This window comes from Mauremys reevesii, linkage group 8 (genome assembly GCF_016161935.1).
Source record: "Mauremys reevesii isolate NIE-2019 linkage group 8, ASM1616193v1, whole genome shotgun sequence".
NCBI classification, from domain to species: domain Eukaryota; kingdom Metazoa; phylum Chordata; order Testudines; family Geoemydidae; genus Mauremys; species Mauremys reevesii.
Genome location: NC_052630.1, coordinates 98,504,815 through 98,526,836, shown reverse-complemented (window position 1 = coordinate 98,526,836; position 22,022 = coordinate 98,504,815). Strand labels below are relative to the sequence as shown.

The 22,022-nt window shown below is 41.6% G+C and overlaps 1 protein-coding gene across 2 annotated transcripts in view; it reads right to left on the bottom strand.

Annotated features, from left to right (window-relative positions):
* The window catches only part of ORC1 (origin recognition complex subunit 1), a 32,646-nt gene that overhangs the window by 5,623 nt on the left and 5,001 nt on the right, over nt 1–22,022 (bottom strand). For both annotated transcript variants that reach the window (XM_039486253.1, XM_039486254.1), the window contains 13 exons: nt 21,759–21,852; nt 20,848–20,975; nt 19,704–19,873; nt 17,669–18,053; nt 14,112–14,397; nt 12,590–12,700; nt 12,371–12,475; nt 10,138–10,339; nt 8,725–8,831; nt 7,446–7,547; nt 6,684–6,855; nt 3,990–4,097; nt 1,792–1,941 (listed from right to left, as the gene is read on the bottom strand). In XM_039486253.1, the coding sequence (XP_039342187.1) occupies nt 1,792–1,941; nt 3,990–4,097; nt 6,684–6,855; nt 7,446–7,547; nt 8,725–8,831; nt 10,138–10,339; nt 12,371–12,475; nt 12,590–12,700; nt 14,112–14,397; nt 17,669–18,053; nt 19,704–19,873; nt 20,848–20,975; nt 21,759–21,852 (2,120 nt within the window). The remainder of the gene's footprint in view (nt 1–1,791; nt 1,942–3,989; nt 4,098–6,683; nt 6,856–7,445; nt 7,548–8,724; nt 8,832–10,137; nt 10,340–12,370; nt 12,476–12,589; nt 12,701–14,111; nt 14,398–17,668; nt 18,054–19,703; nt 19,874–20,847; nt 20,976–21,758; nt 21,853–22,022) is intronic.

Below are 22,022 nucleotides of genomic sequence, written 5' to 3'. Positions count from 1 at the left end.
TGAGTAAGAAGCATTTACTTGTTAACACACAGTATGGATTTATTGATGCTGTGTAATTTCACAGCAAGGAGGGCTTGTCTAAATCATTTCTTGACTCTTAAGGAAAGTGTCCCCTCCTCACCAATTAAAACTCGTAGAGTATATCACGTCTGCACAGCAAAGAAAATCTCATGGCTAGCCCATGCCAGCCGACTCAGGTTTGTGGGGCTTGGACTGTGGGACTATTTCATTGCTGTGTAGACTTTGAGCTTAGGCTGGAGCCTGAGCTCCATAGACGGTCCTAGAGCTCGGGCTCCAGCCAGAGCTCGAAGTCTACATAGCAATGAAATAGCCCCACATCCCAAACGCTGCAATCCTGAGTTGGCAGGCATGGGCCAACCACAGGTTTTTATTTGCTGTGTAGACATACCCTTAGAGGCTGTTCTACATCACCTTCACACACATTGGGGCCTGCCCATTAATGGCTTCCAAAATAGCTCACTGTCAATCTTCTCACGAGCATGGCTTGCTACGGATAACTTTTTCAACTTCTGCGGTGGAGGCAGTCTCTCCATTCATCCCCCAAGACCAGTTCAAAACTTTCATCATTGCTGCACCATACGTGCAAAAGAAGGTAGTGCACCTATGCAAGGGAAAGCAAGTGAAACTCTCCAGGGGAGATGACAGCATGGCCTCTCCCCACCACAATAAACTTGAGGAGAAGGAGCACCTACTTTCAAAATGCAAGTTTCCAGCACAGAAACTATGGGCCATCAGGCTGCTCCAGTAAAGGAAGCTTTTAAATGTCACCCATTTATCTCAGAATCACTCAAGGAGAGGCTCTACTAGGGTGACCAGATGTCCTGATTTTATAGGGACAGTCCCGATTTTTGGGTCTTTTTCTTATATAGGCTCCTATTACCCCCCACCCCCATCCCGATTGCTGTCTGGTCACCCTAGGCTCTACTCTATGTAAAAATAGCCCTTTCTCACTTAGCAGATATACCTGTGTGTGTACATAGACATGCAAAGTCTCAACTGCTGACTTTCATGACTAAAGTACTCCTGTTATCACTGGACAGTTAGTAACTATTAGGAGTGAGATACTTCTGTTCTGGCTCAGGCATAAATGGAATTAACTAAATTTCAACTATAGGGCTAAATTGTGCCTTTGGTTGCACCTGTGCAACCTACTGCCTTCAATTTTCCACAATAACAGAATTTAGAACTACCCAGAATCTTTATTTCTATTGATCATACATGAGCCAAAAAGTAATCAGTGGACTCTCAGATCCCAGGTTCAGTTTGCAGGCCAGGCATTTAGAAAAAATAATTTTATTTGTAAACTGAGATCGGAAAGTCACCAAAGGAATTGATCTGCAACCCTGGTACCATTTTTCCAAGTGACTTTTCTGAACAGCATTTAAAATATGGTTAGGAAAATATAATTTGTTACACAGTGGATCAGACCGTGTCCAATATTCTGTCCCAAAGTACGCAACACCTTATACTTCAGAGAAAGGCAATAAGTCATAGTGCAATGATGTGATGGGGATGAGTAGCAAAGGAATTTTCTCGGACCCTGGGGCAATCAGTTTACCCAGTGAAGTATGACATGTGATTATTCAAATCCTAATATGTATAATTGCAAATTTTATAGTCATCTGGCTCCAATATCCCCAATTCATCCTGACAAGAAAGAATACAAAGGGCTCCCCTTCTTGATATAGCCTCTAATTAGATAGCTGGCTCCTGCACTTCTAATCTCCCCATATCACCTCTCAGCGTAGCAACAAAGCTGTCAGGACATACCAGCCTACTAGCTACTCTGTTCATCATGATCCTCTCCGGCAAATCCATGGTGTTAGCGATGGCCAGGATGATCAGCTTGGCTTGCTTTTGGGTTGGCCAGTCAAATAGATTGTACATCACATCCTGCTTTCGGGTCCACAGGAGGTCAAGCTGGACCCAGGAGAGAAAGGAGACAGATATTAATTGGAGAGGAAGGATGGTCTTGTGGTTAAGACACTTGATAAAGACTCAGGAGAGGTAGTTCAATATCTGGCTCTGCCACAGACTTCCTATATGATCTGGGTCATTTCACATCTCCGTCTCATAAGAACAGCCATACTGGATCAGACCAATGCTCCACATAGCCCAATATCTGTTCACTGACAGTGGCCACTGCCAGATGCTTCACGGAGAGCGAACAGAACAGGGCAATTTATCGAGTGATCCATCCCCTGTTGTCTAGTTATAGCTTCTAACAGTTAGAGGTTTAGGAACACCCAGAGCATGCTGTTGCATTCCTGACCATCTTGACTAATAGCGATTGATGGACCTATCCTCCATAATCTTATCTAATTCTTTTTTGAACCACTTATACTTTTGGCCTTTGACTGTGTGTTGTCTGAAGAAGTACTTCTTTATGTTTGTTTTAAACCTGCTGCCTATTAATTTCATCGGGTGACCCCTGGTTTGTGTTATCTGAAGGGGTAAACATCACTTCCTTATTCACTTTCTCCACATCATTCAGAGGTCCACAAAATCACATTATATCCACCCTCAGTTGTCTCTTTTCCAAGCTGAACAGTCCCAGTCTTTTTAATCTCTCCTCATATGCTAGCTGCTCCATACCCCTAATTAATTTTGCTGCCTTCTCTTTACTTTTTCCAATTCTAATATATCTTTTTGAGATGGTGTAACTAGAACTGCAAGCAGAATTCAAGGTGGGAGCATATCATGGATTTATATAGTGGCATGATATTTTCTGTCTTATATATCCATTTCCTAATGGTTCCTAACATTGTTAGGTTTTTTGGACTACTGCTGCATATTGAGCAGATGTTTTCAGGTAACTATCTAGAATGATTTCAAGATCACTTTCTTGAATGGTAATAGCTAGACCCCATCATTTTGTTGTGATTGTTTTCCTATGTACATTATTCTCCATTTATAAATATTGAATTTCATTTGCCATTTTGTTGCCCAGGTAACCCGGTTTTGAGGTCTCCCCTTGTAACTTCGCAGTCTGCTTTGGACATATCTATCTTGAATAATTTTGTATCATCTGCAAACTTTGCCACCTCACTGTTTACCCCTTTTTCCAGATCAATTATGAATATGTTGAACAGCACAGATCCCAGGGGGACCCCGTCATTTACCTCTCTCCCCTGTGAAAACTGACCATTTATTCCTACCCTTGGTTTCCTATCTTTTAACCAGTTACTGATCCATGAGAGGACAATCACTCATATTCCCGGCTGCTTACTTTGCTTAGGAGCCTTTGGTGAGTGATCTTGTCTCATTTCATCATCCGTAAAATGGGGATACTACTACTTCCATTCTTCCACCCTTTATCTGTCTCATCTATTTAGACTTTAAGCTCTCCAGGGAAGGGACTGTCTTTTACTAAGAACTTGTACATTGAATTCAGTCTCAGCTGGAATCTCTAGGTGCTGCTGTAATACTAATTCTACTATTAGTAATAGGTTTATAAGACAAGATGCTCGTGCATCTGAGTAAGGTCCTGGAACCCAGTGTGGTTTATTAGTTTGTCATTACTACTCATAGTACGCATTTGCAGAAGGTTTGCAAACTAGGACACAGTGTCCCCATAACATTACTGAATTTGCTCTCACAGTAAGAAGAAAACACCCAGACAAGAGGCAGCCTCTAATGTAGCCGAATCCCAGTCTATTTTAAGGGCTTTAGAGACTAACTAACTCCTCAAATTGTACCTAGAAGTGAAGCAGAAGCCAACACAGAGCACAGTTATAATGTGCTCTCACTGGCCTAACCTACTATGGCTGCAGAAAGGCTCATTCTGTACATTCAGTTTCATAGGTTTGCCTAAAAGATTCATTTTGGTGCCTTAAATCTCCCCCCATCTCCTAATTTTAAAACATGTACAGGCCATTTGATAATCCCCTTTGCATTCCTGTCTAGCCCCCAAAATACCCACTCCCTGTGATATTAGGGTAAACGGGGTGTGGGACACTTCTCCTCACCTCATCCACTATCAGCACTGTGGTCTTCCTCTTTGGCCCTGGTGTGCTGAATAGCTTTGCCAACAGCTCTGCAGCATGAGTTGCTGTCACCTTCTGACCTGTCAGTAGCTGAATGAGATTAAACAGTACACAAGATTAATCACTCTGTAGTCCAATACCCAGGGGTCTAATTCTTAGTCTGTTTGACATCTGTCTACTGCACATCACCAAGTAGCTGAACACCACACACACACACACACGTTAACACAACAGAACTGGGCTCAGAAGCCCTCAAAAAGACAACTCGCTCTACCAAAAACTGGACATAAAGGAAAAGACGAGGAATCAGGAAAGACCTAGTTAAAAAGAAGGTCATAATGGTCACGGTGGCTTGTTCAAATAGAGATCTTGCAACAAACCCTTGAAGACTGTCTTAGAAATATATAAGCAGACACACTTGAAGAGGGCTTCACAGAGACCCTGAAATAAGAAAGTCCTGCTGCCAGCCCAAATCAGCTGCAAGAATAACTTATCTGACTCCAGCAATCTCAGGTCCATATTAAAGAATTTATGTATAGCCAAAAAGACCTTGGACTGAATAATTTACTCTTCTGTCTAATCTTTCTCCAAGTTTACTTCTGAACTGATCTATAAAGCAAGAGGTAATAATGTCAACTGCTGTCCATATTATAGCTTTTCCTCTGCAGCTGTTGAGGCTCATAGGAACCAGTGTGACCATTTCAGAATTACATCACATACATACCAGTCACATAGCCAACAAGTTCAGAGTCATGCGGGTACAGGAAAACCAGGTAAACACGATTGTTAGGAAGGGGCATATAAAGTGTGGAAGGGAGAAGAACGTACATTATAAGCCAGGGCACTACAATTTCTATGACTGCAGAATTCACCACTTGCTGCAGAACTGTGCTCCAGAATATCAGCTTTCATTTTAAAAAATTGTTTCTAGGACTGAGGATTGCAAAGGTAACCTCGAAAACACAGAATGTAAATCAATGCATTATTTTCTTCCTCAATCTGAAGACAGCCTGAAATAACAATTGAGAGGTGTGCACTCCCTTGGTTATCTGAATCAGGTCCCATGGACTCCATGATTCCACTGCTATGGAATTTTGCATTTTCCCAAGATGCCATGGAATTCAGTATTTTTGCCACAGAATTTGTCATTTCGCTACAGCATGAGGCCTGAAGTTCTGTTTTCTCACTCCCTGATCTCTGCCAAAACCTGCTGGTAGCTGCCTGTTGCTTTCCTCACAAGGGAGAGTCAAAGGATTACAGTGCTTGTTCCTGGCACTGTTCCATGGAGCCATATAGCAGCAGGTCAGGGAACCAGAGCTGGACAAGCTCTCAGCCAGGGAAGTAGCTGGAACCAGAAGTGTATGTTGGCTGGCTGAGCTGCCTGGAGAGCAGTGCAGCAGTCAAGGCCCGGGGAACCAGAAAGATGAGTCGTTTAAGTTGGCTACAAGCTCCCCTTGCCTGGAACCCAGGGGAGAGGAAGGATGTTCTAAGCTGGGATGCCTGCATAACATCACAAATGGTGAGGATGACAGAAACCAGCCTTATGTAAAGCAGTGAAGATGCCCTATTGTCAAAACTAATCATTGTTGAAAATAATCCTTGACCAATTTTACATCAGTGAGCATTTTCTACAGTGATCCATAGTTGTGTGTGTTTTTGTCAGAGTTGGGAGGATAAATATCATATGGCAAAAAAGTACCTTGGAACTGAGAGGTGCTTGCCATGGAACTTGGTTTCATTGTGCTGCAGAGCAGAGGGCCATGGCTACAGCAGCCACTTTCTGCACTCCTCTCACCACTGCCTTACACCTGCACACTTCCCCCACAACAAATACCTCTTTCATTAGCATAGAAACATTTGTAGCTCAGCCAATACCACCAGCCCCAGGGCAAATGCAACCTTGAACTTTAATTAGGAACAGGAATCTTGCAAGAGAAGGAACTGATGTTTCAGAAAACTAGTAATGGAACACAGAATCTTTCATTTCTAGGTCACCGGTTTGACAGCCTAGATTGACAGAGGCCATGACTTGTTACCATTGATGGCTATTTAGTGGTCTCAGTCCAGTTCCTAGAAGACTGTTGTCCACACAATAAAATACTTTCCCTCTCAACTGGCAGCATTTGTGGCAGCGTCAGGAGAGATACTAAGGATTAACTTGTCAGGGAGACTGAAAATACTGTATGATCCACAGAGGCAGTTCCTCTTTGCCACCATGGTTCAGCCCTGACAATCAGGTCTGTCACTTTTAGGTAACTATTCTGTTGCTAGAGTGGCCTCTCGTATTCTCAGCTCAGCACTTTCAGACGCACAGGCAAGCATGCACAAAGAATTTTTTGGGGGGGGTTGGGGGGGGAAGGAAATCAGGAATCTACTTTGTAATTTTTTTTAAAGGAACTGATGTTATAAAACCTGATTTCCTTGGTGCTGCTGCCTTGGTGAAGTTCAATACATCAAAGTACTCAAGGAACAATCTCTCCAGCCTTAATAGCAGGAATCTCCAAAATAAGATCACTTTACAAGTCTGTCCTAGGAGAATAGCATGCTGTTCCTTGAGAGGACTGCTGGGATGTGTTAGAGTTATGGCTCACATAGGGCTGGGCATAGGGATCTGAGAAAGTGACAGGAGTTCAATTTCCCTTCATATAAGGGATATGTCAGAGAGGCCTTGCTCACCTGTAATATTTGCACATAGGCCTGGTGAGGGTCAGTCAGCTTCATGCCATTGATTTCTATGAACTGGAAGGATGGTAGCTCATCATTTTCTGCTGCTTGTTCGAGACAACGAATTACTTCATGAACAGTTACTGTTTTGCCTGTTCCAGGAACCCCAGAAATGTACATACACCTGAAACAGGAGAGGATCCATTCATGATCCCAGTGATCTGCACACAGGACTGAGAACTCCCAAATTCTAAACCCGTCTTTGAAAATGACTCCTTTTTGTTGCCTTTGGGAAGTCCCTAAACTTCAGCTTTTCTATCTGCACACTGCGGATAACATTTGCCTGCCTAACAGCAGGGTCATAAAGATTATATGAGTTATAACTACTTCTATAGAACAGGCAAAAAAAATTATCTAGTCAATTTCAGATGTGCTGGGAAAGATATCTTAGTCTTTAGTTGAAATCTGAGTAAGCAGAAAGACTGCAGGAGAGTTTTGTATCAAGTAGAGTCAAAAGCAAAACACTGCTAGGATTATATGAATTTCAACAAACTGGGAATAACTTGTTCAGAAAGATTAGATGCCACACTACTGCTGCTCTTCTGCCACAGACAAACATGATCTGGGTGGTTTACTGCTTCCTTTCCTTTCCCAAATTGCATTTCAGTGGAATAAAATTTCTTTCTATTTACCCAAACAGCCTGCTGAAGTGCTAATAGCTGCTTCTGACCAACCTCTGAACTGTATACAGAAGTAGGCCATGAGACAACTCACCCTCCTGTTCCATCAATAAGTTTGCTTTCTACAAAATTATAGATATCCTGGAACTCCTCTTCTCGGCAAGGCAAGGAACCTGGGATGGTGGAAACGTGCAGCCTTTGATTGAAACAAAAAAGAAAAACACACTAGTCAAGATTTTAGAATTTTCAACGCTCCAACTTGCAGAAAGGCAAGTGGGAAGAATCCCCCTCTTCCTACACACACAAATACATATAGATACTTTGAATCTGCCTTACACTGTAAGAGTGCCAAGAGTGCTTGGTTTATTTTTTGTTTTTGTTTTAAAAGGAACCTTAAGTCTTATAGAAAGTGACCTTAACCTAGCCTTCACATATGTTCTCCCGAAACTTCCAGATACCACATGCTCTGATCTCCGCAAGCAAACAGCACGGATGTGCAAAAGTCAGGAAGATTCATCTACTGTTTGCCCAGACAAAATTACAAAAAAAAAAATCACAAAAAGGAAAGAATGAAGGAATAGGGGAACCTGATAACAGGAAGTATTGGGGGTGAGAGAGTCAAGTAAAGGGAAGGAGTTGAGAGAAAGACACAGCCAATCTTACAAGCATTTATTTCAACGGAGCATGTAGAACTCAAACCAGTAACTAGTGTTTTTTTCCACTAATGGGAGCCAGTGTGTAAGTGCCCTGCAGAAGCTAGGAGAAACCCATTGATTCTCTAGCATTGTGCAGAGTAAAATAAATATTGCTACCAATTTCTGTAGCTCAGGGATCTTAGTAATTAATATTGTTGAGAAGCGAAAATGTTGGAGGAAAATTTACATATCCAGAAACCTAAATTTAGGGCTAATCTACACTGGCAGCACTTTAATGTGCCTTGTGTGGTCGCGGCGCAGCGCTGGGAGAGAGTTCTCCTAGCACTCTAAAAAAACCACCTCAACGAGGGGCGCGGCTCCCAGCACTGGGGCACTGTTTACGCTGGTGCTTTACAGTACTGCAACTTGCTGCGCTCAGGTGTTTTTTCACATCCCTGAGCGAGAAAGTTGCAGTGCTGTAAAATTGCCAGTGTAGACAAGCCCTTAGTATGCATAGACCAGTCTAAATGTTTTTAATCCTGAAGAGTATTCCTGCCCTTAGTCTCTGAACCAAGGATGCTTCTGCTATTGCCAGTTCTTGAAGAAACCCTTAGCTTGGAAATAGCATTTGTGCCTTTACCCCACATGAATAAAGCAAAGGTGGCATTTCCTCGGTGTTACCCCCTGTTCCTCATTTCTCTGTGGAAGAAACAGGATAATCCCTCTGCTACACTTTACCTTAATCGGGCCTCTTCTAGCACATTGGCTGGTTTCTCTGTTGCTTGGTTTCGAATGGGAATTCTGGGAGTAGCATTTCGGGGGGTCTTGGGGGTTCTTGGCTCAGGCTGCAGAGAAAAGTCAAAATCCTCAAACCCCAGAAGTAGGTTCTGCATAGTATTATATGTATTTATATTAGAGACAATCATCTGTCTACATTTGCAAAAGATTGTTTATACTAAAAGATCATTTGAGGATTTCAGGGTGTGAAAGTGAGGCGAGAGCTGGACTTTATTAAGGATATTTGACAAAGATTTAGACATAACATTTAGGCTTTTTTTTTTTTTTTTTTAAAGGGGGGATATTTGAAACTCAATAAAAAAATCCCATGAAACTTTTAAGCATCTCATGAGTTTTTAAATTTAAACAATCCCCTTTGCGGTGCTGTAAAACCACAAGAACCAGAGAGACTGAATAGGCAGTGACTCTCCTGTCTAATTTCAGTGTCCAACTGAAAAACAAAGCAAACAAGCAGCACCTCAATTATTTGTATTACCATAGTGCCTAGAAGAACCAGTAACCAATCAGGACCCCACTGTTAGGCACTGTATAAACACAGAACACCATCAATGGTGACAAATAGATTTAAATAGTTTGTTTTAATAGTTTAAGGTGGGATTCTTCAACTATTTTGTACATCACTTTTTCAAAGAAAGATTCTTTCATGGACCACCTCCCTACTCAAGATTTTTCTATTCTATCTACCATCAGCCAGGGACCTGTGTCCTGATCCACAATTTGAGAAACACTGATTTCAGGAGTTAGCAACAAAGGACTTCATTTCTATTTTGTTTCAGGAAGCAGAGGCGTAATCCATAAAATAGGATAACATGCACATCTATAACTTATCTTTCACTTCCAGTCCAAAACATTTCCTCCTCTAAGGCTGGCCTCTTCTGATTTATAGTGGCACAACATACATAATTCAGCAGGTATCTTATTTCGCATGCTTTGTTCACCTTGGCATACATCAGGGGTAGGCAACCTATGGCACGAGTGCCGAAGGCAGCACACGAGCTGATTTTCAGTGGCACTCACACTGCCCGGGTCCTGGCCACCGATCCGGGGGGCTCTGCATTTTAATTTAATTTTAAATGAAGCTTCTTAAGCATTTTAAAACCTTATTTACTTTACATACAACAATAGTTTTAGTATATATTAAAGAAAGAGACCATCTAAAAACGTTAAAATGTATTACTGGCACGTGAAACCTTAAATTAGAGTGAATAAATGACGATTCAGCACACCACTTCTGAACGGTTGCCGACCCCTGGTATACATGCATGAAACACTCAGATGAAACAAATGTCTTAGTTAGAACTAACAAAACCCAGAGCAAATGTTTTTCAGGCCAATGGCCTCCAGGAATCTTACAGTTTTTCTGGGGGTCTTAGCAGGGGTGATATCAGAGGGTTTCCTCAAAGATTTTGGGGTGCTTAGTGTGGTGCTTGATCTCATTTTCCTTTTGGGCGTACAGGGCACCATGTTCTCTTCTTCCTCACTGCTACTGGAATCAGAGAAGTCTGTGCTAGGCAGGTAGTCATCTTCCCGATCCTGCTCAGATATATTTAAAAAACTAAAAAAGAAAAACAGACTGAGGATTTGGAAAAACCAAACAAGGAATATCTAATGACAGTTTAAAAACAGCAGCACAATATTTCAGTCACCTGGGAATAATTATTTGATAAGAGAAGTTTGTGTATTGTTTTGTTTCTCTAATTATCATGGTAATGAACAGGCAAAGATTTTATACCTGCCCTTGTAAATTTTCCATGGCCATTATGCTAGGCTGGTTTAAGAAAAGTCAGTTTACTGATCATCAAGGGTAAGCATCGCGTTATTAAGTCCTACATACTGTATACTCATGTTTGTTGCTCTGAGGCTGCAGTTGAACCTCTTGCTATTACCACTTTGCTTCTAGACGCTCAAGTGTCAGTATTTAAAGACTTGTAATAGTAGTTAACATCATCTGGGTTGTTTCTGTTGTCAGTGTCTGGGACAGAACTCTGTATACACTACAGACTAACTTGCTACTACTAGTCATAGATACCCGAACAAGTGGGCAACAAACAGACTCAGTCCTGGCCCACAGAGAGCCTACTTCCAATTCATCAGACCCAGTGTTTGACAGCCTTCGAGGAGAAATCTATTCACTAGTGAAGGCATCCATTGGCTAACATTAATAGTGGTCGTCTGACTACCCCATATGGATGGCAGTTCTATAGTACTCATTAATGTGAAGCACTTGCATCTGTGTTTTTTATTGCTCCTTTGATATATAAAGACAGCCTCCTCTCCCTTTTAGTTTATTTTTAACCTTAGAAAGACCGTATTCACTCCAAATGCCTCAAGCAGAATTTTTACACCAACATGCAAAAAGTGACCTCGCAAACCCCACTAGGGACTGCTATTATCATTTTACATAGACAGTGTTCAAATATTATGGTGATGGGCTGCAATATAAAATCCTAAAATAGAACCAAATCTTTTTGTTTATTTGCAAGTTAAAACAGAAGATACAGTCCACACCATATTTATTTTATCTGTATATTAAAAGACAAACTGTAAAGAAAAATTAAGTTTGTGCCCCTTCCTACTCCTCTTTTCTGATGTGTGAAGATGACCTTGTTGTTTTTTTTCCTATTGGTAATATCAGGAACATCAGGTTCTTGCTCCTATCAGGACAGCTAATAAGGCCAGTCTGCACTACATCACTTAACTATGATTTTGTAACCACTTAATGGCACCATCAACTGTTCACACAGCAGAGGTCTTGCTATTGCAACTGTGCACATCCAAAACAACTATGCTGTCTAACCCTTAATTCACTGGAGTCTGGGAAAATAGTGCATGATGGATGCACATACAGAGCAGCAGCATCTGCATATGGGGCAGGGTACTAGATTGGGGGGGAAGGAGGAGGAGGACTTGTCCAACTGGGTACACAGGCACAGAGAGTGCTGTTTGAACTGCAAAAAAAAAAGAGCATGCAGAACTGGTAGTGCTCTGGGGGTGAACACTGATAGTCCTCAGTTACTAACTGAGTTTTTTTATATAAAATGTGAACATAAACCTATTTAGAGACCACTGGCCTGGTAACTACCAGGTTACAAACTAAACTAAAAGTTGCACCATGGATAGGACTCAAGACCCCTCTCCCACTCAGATGAGAACTAGAAGCCTGAGTGACAGTTTTTCAGCCATTGGCGATGTTGCCATTTCACCTCACCTCTCCAAGAATCCACCAGCAAGAAGAGTGGACACAACAAATCCTAATTATCAAGTAAAACAAGATGCAGAAAGCATTTTTGGGAAAAAACAACGAGTCTGTTTTAATACATCATAGAACAACAGTAATGGGTACAAACAATTTTTCTACCTTTCACTTTACTTTTAATTAAAGGATGAAAGTATTTGCTTTAATCTGCAAATACAGTAGAAGGATTTTGGATTGTTTTCTTGCAAACAATTTGCTTAGCAATCACACAAAGTATTTCCTTGCATGAATGAGATTCACTTGACTTGCATTTCAACATTAGACTCGGTGAACGCCCAGGGCTGCAAGCCACCAATGGCAATCTGACTAAGACAAATGGAGAAAACTTACTGGAGTTGCTCTGCAATGCGAGCAGTAGTCTTCTGCACACATTTCCTGTGAGAACGTGGGATCACCACTGGACTCCTGGTCATCAGCTCTTGCTCTTCAGCTAAACTAGAGAAAGAACAAGGCTATTTGTATCTAGTCTTTATGTCAAGTGACCCAAAAATCACTCTTGGAATAAGTGAACATAAGACATGTGAACATCATTTGAATATCAGGATTTACTTTGTGTCGCTTTTAGAATTGCTCTTAGAAGTAGCTGCTTGTTTGGTTGTTTTTCTGGATTCTCTGGCTCTCTCCTCAGTTTCATCCTCTTCATTTCTACCGTTCAAATGCCTGATGAAAAAAGGGACATCTACCTATAGCATTACAAATACAACTTGCCCATTAGATGATGGGCCATATTGAGGTGAATCGCTTGCTTTAATTCATTGCAGATACCTCTTTATTCTTTTAGATTTCTTAATTCCACTACATTGCAGACTCTGAGCATACAACACTGCAAACATTTAACAGCACACCAAAACTGTGTGATCAAGAGACTTTAGATCACAGTTCCATCAAATGTTTGTTCCATATTAACACTTCTTTAAAGAGGACATGTAAAGAAAAAGGTGTCCCTTTTTTATGATGTACAATATAAAGAAGGCCTGAATTTTTTCCTGCTTGTTGTGATTTTTAGTGATTATGCTGATAGAAAATATACTGAGCAAATTTAATTAAGATTTTTGTGTGGCAATTTCCTTTTTTTTTTTAAATTTGCCACAAACATGAATAGATTAGCACATAAAGTCTGGAGAAGGACTCATATAACAAATTTTATGAGGCCCAATATAGCTTGGCTACCTTTGAGCAGATCTATATACATGTATAGCTTACACACATGGGGTGATATTAGAGCTGTGTGGTGTATATGCATCAAGTGAAGGGAAATTGATGAGGAGAGGAAGAGGCTTGCGTCTCTCATGACAGTGTTGTAAAGGTCAACATGACTAAACCACCTACCCTTTCTGCATTCCCATATCTGCCCTGGACCCCTACATTTCTCACTCTAACATCCCAACCTGTGTAGCCCACAACCCCATTTTCCAAACCCCTTACATTCCTCCCCCTCCATGTACCCTTTGCTTTGGAAGCTCCTCCATAACCCAGGTCCATGGAGTCTCTTGTAAGTATTAAAGCTTTTCTACTTCCGTAGCAGGCAAAGCATTTGAGCATATGTTGGGATTTCACAGAGTTTGTCAGTACTCTCCTATGATCAGAAAATTGTTCAAAGTGGGATTTTTTAAAAATAAAAATTGAGTAGGAGGGCAAGGAATAATGGGAGCAAAATAAAATATGGTAGAGCTTTCCCCACTACTCCAAGCAGATAAAGGAAACAGCAATCAATTTTGAAAAGAAAAGAAAAGAAAAGCTAAAAAGTCTTCCCAAAATCCCAATATTAAAAGTGTTAGGTTGAAAATAAGTATTTTTGGAAGTGCACTGAATACTGAGTTACCACCACTCATATCCAATATTTCGTCTCTCACTGTGTGCTTTTTTGCATTCCCCCAATTTGCTGTAAAAGAAAATGAAGCGAACACCTACTATTAACCAGTGACATCTTTGCAGGAAGCACCTGCTCTTTCCTGCAGGATCTTTGATAATATCTTGCTTCAAGAGAATGATTTATTTTAAAAAAGGGTTAACAAGATACAAAGAAGAGGGGCGCCAGTCAAAGATGCATTAGAACAATGCTGCCACTTACCACGTGTCATCGTCTTTCCCATCAAGATTCTTGGCTTTCGAGCTGGAATCTTGGCCCCTTCTGTAGGGAGCTATCCTTATTGTTTCAGCTAGCTTAGACCAGTCTCCCCTGATACCCAGTGGTGAGTCTGACTCACCATTGGTGCGAGATATTTTTGGAGGTGAGCCCAAAATCTTAGTGAATGTCACCTTTCTCTTGGTAGCTGATGGTTCCAAAGCATCACAGTCATCACCCAAGAGTTCTAAAACATCACCTCCCGTGAGTTTGTTTCTAGATTTCGTAGGACCTAAAAACCAAACAAAATGATAAAAGGTCATCAAATTTTAAAATGACTGATTTGGTTAACTCTTAGCTACCAAGCCACTCATGGCATATAAAATCTAACTGCTGTTTAGGGTTACATGATGGAGGATGAATAATTGAACTATTTAATTGGAAAAACGTTTCCTTTGTGAAATGGAACACAGATTTAGGGTCTGAATTTTCAAGCCCCAAATTCCCCCTCTCCCAAGCATAAGCTCACATGCAAACTAGAGCAAAGATGAACATCTAGATGTATGTGTATTCTTGATTGCACACATACATAGCTAAACAGTCTCTTATCTAGCCAGGCCATAATGCAAAGTAGCCACCTAAATGTATGCTTAACCAGTAGACTGGAATAATCTGGCCCTCGGTGTCTACTGAAGTACCTACTCTACTCTTCATAACAGAAGAGACATCGGAGCAGGGACATTACCAACAATGTGTATGTGCTGGCTGATCCATTGCCGCTTAACAGATGATGTACATAACAATCCCGCTTAACAGATGATGTACATATTTTACAATCACCAACATAGCAGGAGCATTGCATGATTTACAGCAACCTCAAACCAGTACCTTTGAAATTAAAAGGGATCTCTCTCTTAGTACTCCTACAGACAGTTTATCATCCCCTTTAAATAATGGCCCTAATTTACAAAGGTCATTAAAACAAAAATACTATGCTTATCAGACCAATTAATTTTCTCTGCACTTTTTTTTGTCTTGCAACTTCTGTATTAAAAAGCAACTAGAGCTTTATAATTCCATCCAAACCTATATAATTCCTGAGCCAAAGCATTCTTTTGCTCTTGAAAAGTGACATGAAAATCGCACCTTCTTAGTTAGCAGATTTGCTCCCCCACACGTGAACTGAGACATCCTATTTGCTACAGTAATTAAAATATGTTTTTAATGCTGCTTATTTGTTATCCATGCATAGCCAACACAGCTGAGAGAGGAGGGAGCTGAATTTAATTCCTTCTTGTGCAAACAAAACTGGTTATAAAAGTTTATTAAAGTTATAAAACTGTTTACAAAGATTCCAATTATTTGAACTTCTGCAAGTGTATGCAAGACTCCAGGGAATGCACAAGGACATTACTAAGGACAAAGGCTGGCCTACAGAACTTTTATCATTGGTAATGATATGAGAGAAGGAAAGAACCCAGCTTGACTCAGATCCCAGACCGAGTTTCCAGGACTGCCAGTTGGAAATAAGTTTTGCTTGTAAACTGAGCACATTTGATATAGAATCATTGAGACACAAACATGGAATCCCACAATGGACCACCACACTAACTTCAGCACTGGCTAATCCTTCTCCACTTAAGAGAAATTTTTGCTAACACTTCCTAACTGAGCAGCAGTCACTGAAATTTATTATTAAATGGATACCCCAGGCGACATCCCATTAAAGCACATGGCTCAAATTGGGCTTGGCAAACCAGCACCTTTCTGTCACACATAGATTCTGTGCTGCAATACATCATCTTTTATTTAAAACTCAGATTACATCTCTAGCCCCTATTGTTGCAAATTTAACTATTATTACATGAACAGAATGCAACGGCCGAGCCTTTGGACTACCTGAAACAGCAGCAACATGCAAGATAAATAAAGTTTGCACCTCTGTGGGGCATTAACTCTGAAGCCTAAAGAGGCTAGTTTAAGTGTCAATGTTTACTATTCCACTGATCAAAGAAAGAAGAGGGACAATCATTCCAAAGATCTCCCCAACGTATGAGTACAGTCCCCGGTGGTTGGGGCTTAGAGTGAGGGTGGAGTAGGGGAGTGTGCTATTACTTCTTCCTCCTTCAATTCGACCCCTGAGAGTGGCCCGCCAATTGTGTTAATCATATCTAAGGGTATGGCTACACTTGCAGTCGTACAGCGCTGCCGCGAGAGCGCTGCCGCGGCAGCACTTTGAAGTGCGAGTGTGGTCGCGGCACCAGCGCTGGGAGAGAGATCTCCTAGCGCTGCAGGTACTCCACCTCCCCCTGGGGATTAGCTTACAGCGCTGAGAGCCGCGCTTACAGCGCTGGAGCAGTGTTTACACTGGCGCTTTGCAGCGCTGTAACTTGCTGCGCTCAGGGGTGTGTTTTTTTTCCACACTCCTGAGCAAGAAAGTTGCAGCGCTGTAAAGCTCCAGTGTAGCCAAGGCCTCCGTGGCTGGGGTCACATGCCAGGGTCTCTGCATCCAAGGGCTGGTCCACACTAAGAAGCGGGGTCGAACTAGGGTACGCAAATTCAGCTACGTGAATAGCGTAGCTGAATTCGAAGTACCCTAGTTCGAACTACTCACCCGTCCAGACGCCGCGGAATCGAAGTCCACGGCTCCAAGGTCGACTCCGCCACCGCCGTTTGCAGTGGTGGAGTACCGGAGTCGACACCGCGCGCTTCGGAGTTCGAACTATCGCGTCCAGATTAGACGCGATAGTTCGAACTCCGAGAAGTCGAACTCACCGCGTCGACCCGGCTGGTAAGTGTGGACTAGCCCCAAGAGAACAAACCTCTACTGCTTGAGTTAAAGATTCAGCTCCATTAACTTAGAGGTGGTAAGCAGTCTTCAACCACTGCACATGGTCTACAAACTAAAAAGGGACAAAGAGCCATATTGCATTCACACAGGTTACATCTACTAGAAAACCAGACTATCTTTTCGGATTATTTTTTTTCTTCATGATGTGATATCCTTTCCCCAATGATAACCTCCTTCAGTGCAAAACTCTCAGCAATATTTACTCAGCAAATCTGTCATGACAGACAGTAATAAAGATCTCCAATACACCTCATCTCAAAAGGCCAGCTACTAAGAAGAAGAGGATCAATAGTCAACTGCATAGAAAGGGGTAGCCATCCTCAATGTGCTGATCCCAAACTGTTCAGTTTCTTATATCCGTTCCTTATGACATATACAGTGGTTGGATCAGCTGTGAAGCAGGTAGAGATGGGATTCTTGCTCTTGATGCTGCTACTACCCAAAACAAGAACCCATTTGTTGAAGGTCTGTACTCCCCATAAGCCCCACTTACCACGTTCCCAAGTGACAAGACCTGGCAGTGAGATCGCAGCGGCTAGAGGAAGGCCAGGCCCACAGGAGTTACTCAGAGAGCTGCCTATGCTGTACTATGGATAAACATAAGACTTCAGTCTCCAGGTCCAGCAACTCTGCTATTAATTTGGCAACTAGTAGTAAACCTATTAGCAAAACTAAAAGCATTGCATTGGATAAAGTATTGCTGTGTACATACTGTTTAGCTGTAACTTCTTCCTTGCTCCTGGGGTGTTAATGCCATTTGCCACCCTTTGGGAATGTCTCTCCTTAGACAGGGAGGACTTGGAAGCAGAGTGTCTTGATTCTATTTCCATCTGAATGTTCTTGGTTTTCACGGTACTCCGAGTGACTCTGTCAGTCTCTGCTTTCAAGGAGCAAATGAAGTCTGAAGGAAACACCTGGCAGGCAGTTAAAGGGCTTGGGCTGCCAACCCTTTTATTTTTCTCAGCTTCTTTTAGCTCAGACAATAAGCCAGGGGACAGAGGCTTAAAGCATTTCCCATCCCAAGATTCCTTTACAAAGAATATCTGTTTTCCATTTGACCTAACAGGCACCGCCTCCTCGGGGGCCAAAGGTATCACCTATAAATGGAGAAAAATATCAAGTCACCCTTTAGTAGCTGCTGTTTACTTAGTACTTTGTTATTTTTCCTAATCATGTATCTTAACATTTTATCCCATGACTGTGCTATTGGTACACCTGTGAAGAAGGATTATAGAGGACACTGTTAGACTATATTAAGTATTCTACTTCTGGGGGAATTCTGCACCAAAAAAAAATAATTCTGCACACAATATTTGAAAATTCTGCATATTTTATTTGTCAAAACAACATAATATAATCATGCCAGTTTCAATTGTTTGGTAATTTATTTCAAAATATCAGTCAACAAGTATGTCTGTAATAATACAGACCAAAAAAAAGATTCTGGCAATTTTTTTTTTGGGACAGATTCCTTACTAGGCATATTAATACAGAATGTTGAGTAATTTATTTAAACTACAATACAGAACAGTATTTCCTGCACTTGTCAGAAGCAATGCATAGGCTTGGGTGAGTCAGGGGTTACGGAGGAGCTGAGGGAGATGGAAGGAGCCTAGGAGTGGAGGATGTTGAGTGAAAGTGTTTTTTCCTTTTGGGGGAGATGGCGGGGGGTAGGGGAAGAGATTCTTAGGGAGCTGGGAAACCTCCTCCATGCAGACCCTGGCTGACCCCAAGCCACTCCATTCAGTCAGGCACATCTGCCCCCTCCCCTCCAATCCCCATGGGTCTCTGCAGGCCCCCTCCCCCATGCTCAACGCTGTCATCCCAGCAAAAAAACTTTAGGACCAGACTCCAGAGAGAAACTGCTGAGCTCCAATTCATTTGCAAATTTAACACCATCAGTTTAGGACTAAAAAAAACTGTGAAATGAATTGAATTACAGAACCCAGTTTCTCCTCCTCCCTTTTCACACACACCTCAGCTGGAGCCCAGCCCCCCTCCTCCCTGATTCTCTAAACTCTCTCTCTCTTCTTTGCTTCTTGCTTATATATTATATATACACTGCAATTTCCACTGCTTGCAGAAGAAGAGATGGGTATTCAAGCTCAGCTCATCAAGCAAAAATGCTGCTAAAGTCTCTGTGCCACATAAGGTGCAGGCTGCTGTCATCCCACTAGCTCCTGAGCCTATACCCCAGTCTGTGCCCCCCCCCCCTCCCCAACATCCCTGTGCTCCACATCCCCCCAACCCCACTCTTCTAACCTGGCTCCGTGGGCAGGGTGCTGTGATTAACTTCTGCTCCTGGGGGAATTCTGCAGCACCGGCCATAGAATTCCTCCACCCACCCCTCCCCCAGAAAATACATTCTGCCCCAGAAGTGCTGCAGTTCTGCCTTTTTCCCACCAGAGGCCGCTGTGGCACCAGAATAGCCAGCTGCATGAACACAGCTAGCTGTTCTTGCACCACACTGGCTTCTGGTGGCCAAAAGGCAGCACTTCTTAGGCAAAATGCACTTTTTGTGGGGAAATATAAAATTATGTGGGACAGAGGAATTTTGTGCGTCCACAGATGCACAGAATTCCCCCAGGAGTATAAGTATTAATGATGCCCAACATCCCTACAGAGCTGCATCAAGAATTCAAATAGGTTTCATGGGGGAAAATAAGTGTTTCCACCCTTGCTTTAGGCTTTCCAAAGTTCTTCCACCTCCTCCTTTCCTGTATGCAGAGCATTCCCTGGGTACATACCGTCACATTTTTAATGATGGTCTCCACATTTATGTCAGTCTCATATCCAGGAGCTTTATCCAAAAATATCTCCTGGGGAGAAACCTCTCTTTGCAGCAGTTTCCGTTTATTGAGTGGTAGCTCTGTAATACGAGAGAACCACTGAACAACTGCATGCTTTTCTTGAGAGCCTACAACAGAGGGAAACAGGGAAAAACTGAGTCAGCATTCAAAACTCTAGTTTTAGTTACAGCATTATTATTCATTATTTGTATTGTAGCAGGCCAAAAGGCTCTAACTGAGATCAAAGCCAGATTGTGTCAGGCACTGTACATACACATAGTAAGAAAGGGCCTTCTATTCCTAAGCATGTAGTCTAAGTAGGCCAGACACACAGAGGGAGAAAAAGTACTATTATCCTCATTTTACAGACTGGAAATTTAGGCACATAGAAATTAATTAACTTGCACAAGATCATACAGGGAGTCTTTGGCAGAGATAGGAATTGAATCCAGATTGCCAAAGTCCCAGCCCAGTATCTTAACTCCAAGATCATCCTTCCTCTCAATTACTATACAAAAGTACTTAAAACAATAATAGGAAGATTATGAAAGTCCTACCTCCACAAAACTGTCTTAATATGTAATCAATACCAGGTCACATTATAGATGAAGAGGTTATTTCTATATCCTCACTCATTGTCTAAATGACCACAAATGCATATATTTCATCGGTTACAAACTTAATCCTCAGAAATGTTATTTCCACCTAAATTTGTCATTGAATTATTATATGTAACAAGATGTGCAATCCTGAGTCATATTGGAATGTTTTATTGTATCTATGCTGGGGTGAGGGGAGAGAGATCAGCTACCATTTAACCACCAATAATTTTGGAAAGCTGTCAATTGAAACAATGGTGTTTTTGTTTTAAATGACATAGGTCCTGAGTTGTGTTCTGGCACTGACTTACAATGTAGCTTTGGGCAAGTCATTTAGCTTCTCTCTGCCTCAATATCCCTCATCCAACCTTCATCTATAAATAAAATAGATGTAATACCTATTTCACAGTGGTGAAGAAGTTTAGTTAGCGTTTGAAAAGTGGCTTAAGATCCCCAGATAGAAGGCACATTGGAACTATTATAATGAAAATACTTGCTCTTACCATCTTCATATAGTTTCTGGAGTTTTGCCACAAAAGGTTGATCAGCATTCTCCCCTTCTACTAAAACAAATTCTCCAAGTAGTATACACATTTCTGTTAGACTTCTTTCTGATTTAATCAAGATCCCCCTAGAAAATGAAGGAACATATAGATTAACAAATTCATTTCATATTCTTTACAGATCAGAGACTGCCACGTTAACAGTCAGTCAGATTTGAGTCTTTTCCCCCTCCCTCTTGTCAGATTTCCTTGCAAAGTCCACGCATATGTCTCCTCCTCAAATGCTTCAATTCTCTTCACCCACAATAGCAACTAACGTAGGTAGGTCAGAATCCATGAGTAACCTGACAGCCAGCTAGCTTGCATGCAAGCCATGGAGTTACGTCAGTGATGCTACCAAGGAATTATCAGAAACAAGCCCCACTCCCACCCACCCCCTTTTTTTTTTCTTTTTTTTTTTATAAAGAATCAGAGTTACATTTTTATAACCTCTTTTATCCCAAAGAATCCAAAGTGCTTTACAAACTCAAGACCACGCCACAAGTCACTTACCTCCACCAGTGAAATGCAAAAAAAAAAACACAGCACAGAGCAATCCTATATAACTGTTTAGATTGGAGTGTTGAATACCTTATCCAGTTGCCCAGATGTCTAATTTACAATGCAAGAACTTTGTGGCCAGAATCTTGTTTGATGTTTACAATATCATACACACCAATAGCACTGAGCCTTATTTGATGGTTTTCATAAGATATTGCTTATGCTTATTCCAACCCTGCTACATATACCTGACACAAGTGCTAGTAATGCAGGTAATTTTTACTACAGCACTTTCGTCCATGATTACTCCCTAAAAAAATGGCATGTTTCTTTAGGGGTCTCCACCTCAGCCTAAAATAAATGTTATTTACCTATATTGAAAGGTCTTCAATTGCTGGTCTGAGCTCTTTGCTCTTCCAACCCATGAGTAGATGCGCTTGCACTGCTGTCTTGTGTTCATGATTTCTGCAGCGAGATTTTAAAAAGTATCAAATTAATTTTGCTGGTGAATGCAAGTAATGCTAATGACCAAAGCAACAGACTGGAGTCAGTATTCCTGGATTCTTAATTCCTAGCTCTGCCATTGATTCACTGATGAGGGCTTGTCTACATTACTGGCTGGATCGACAGGCAGC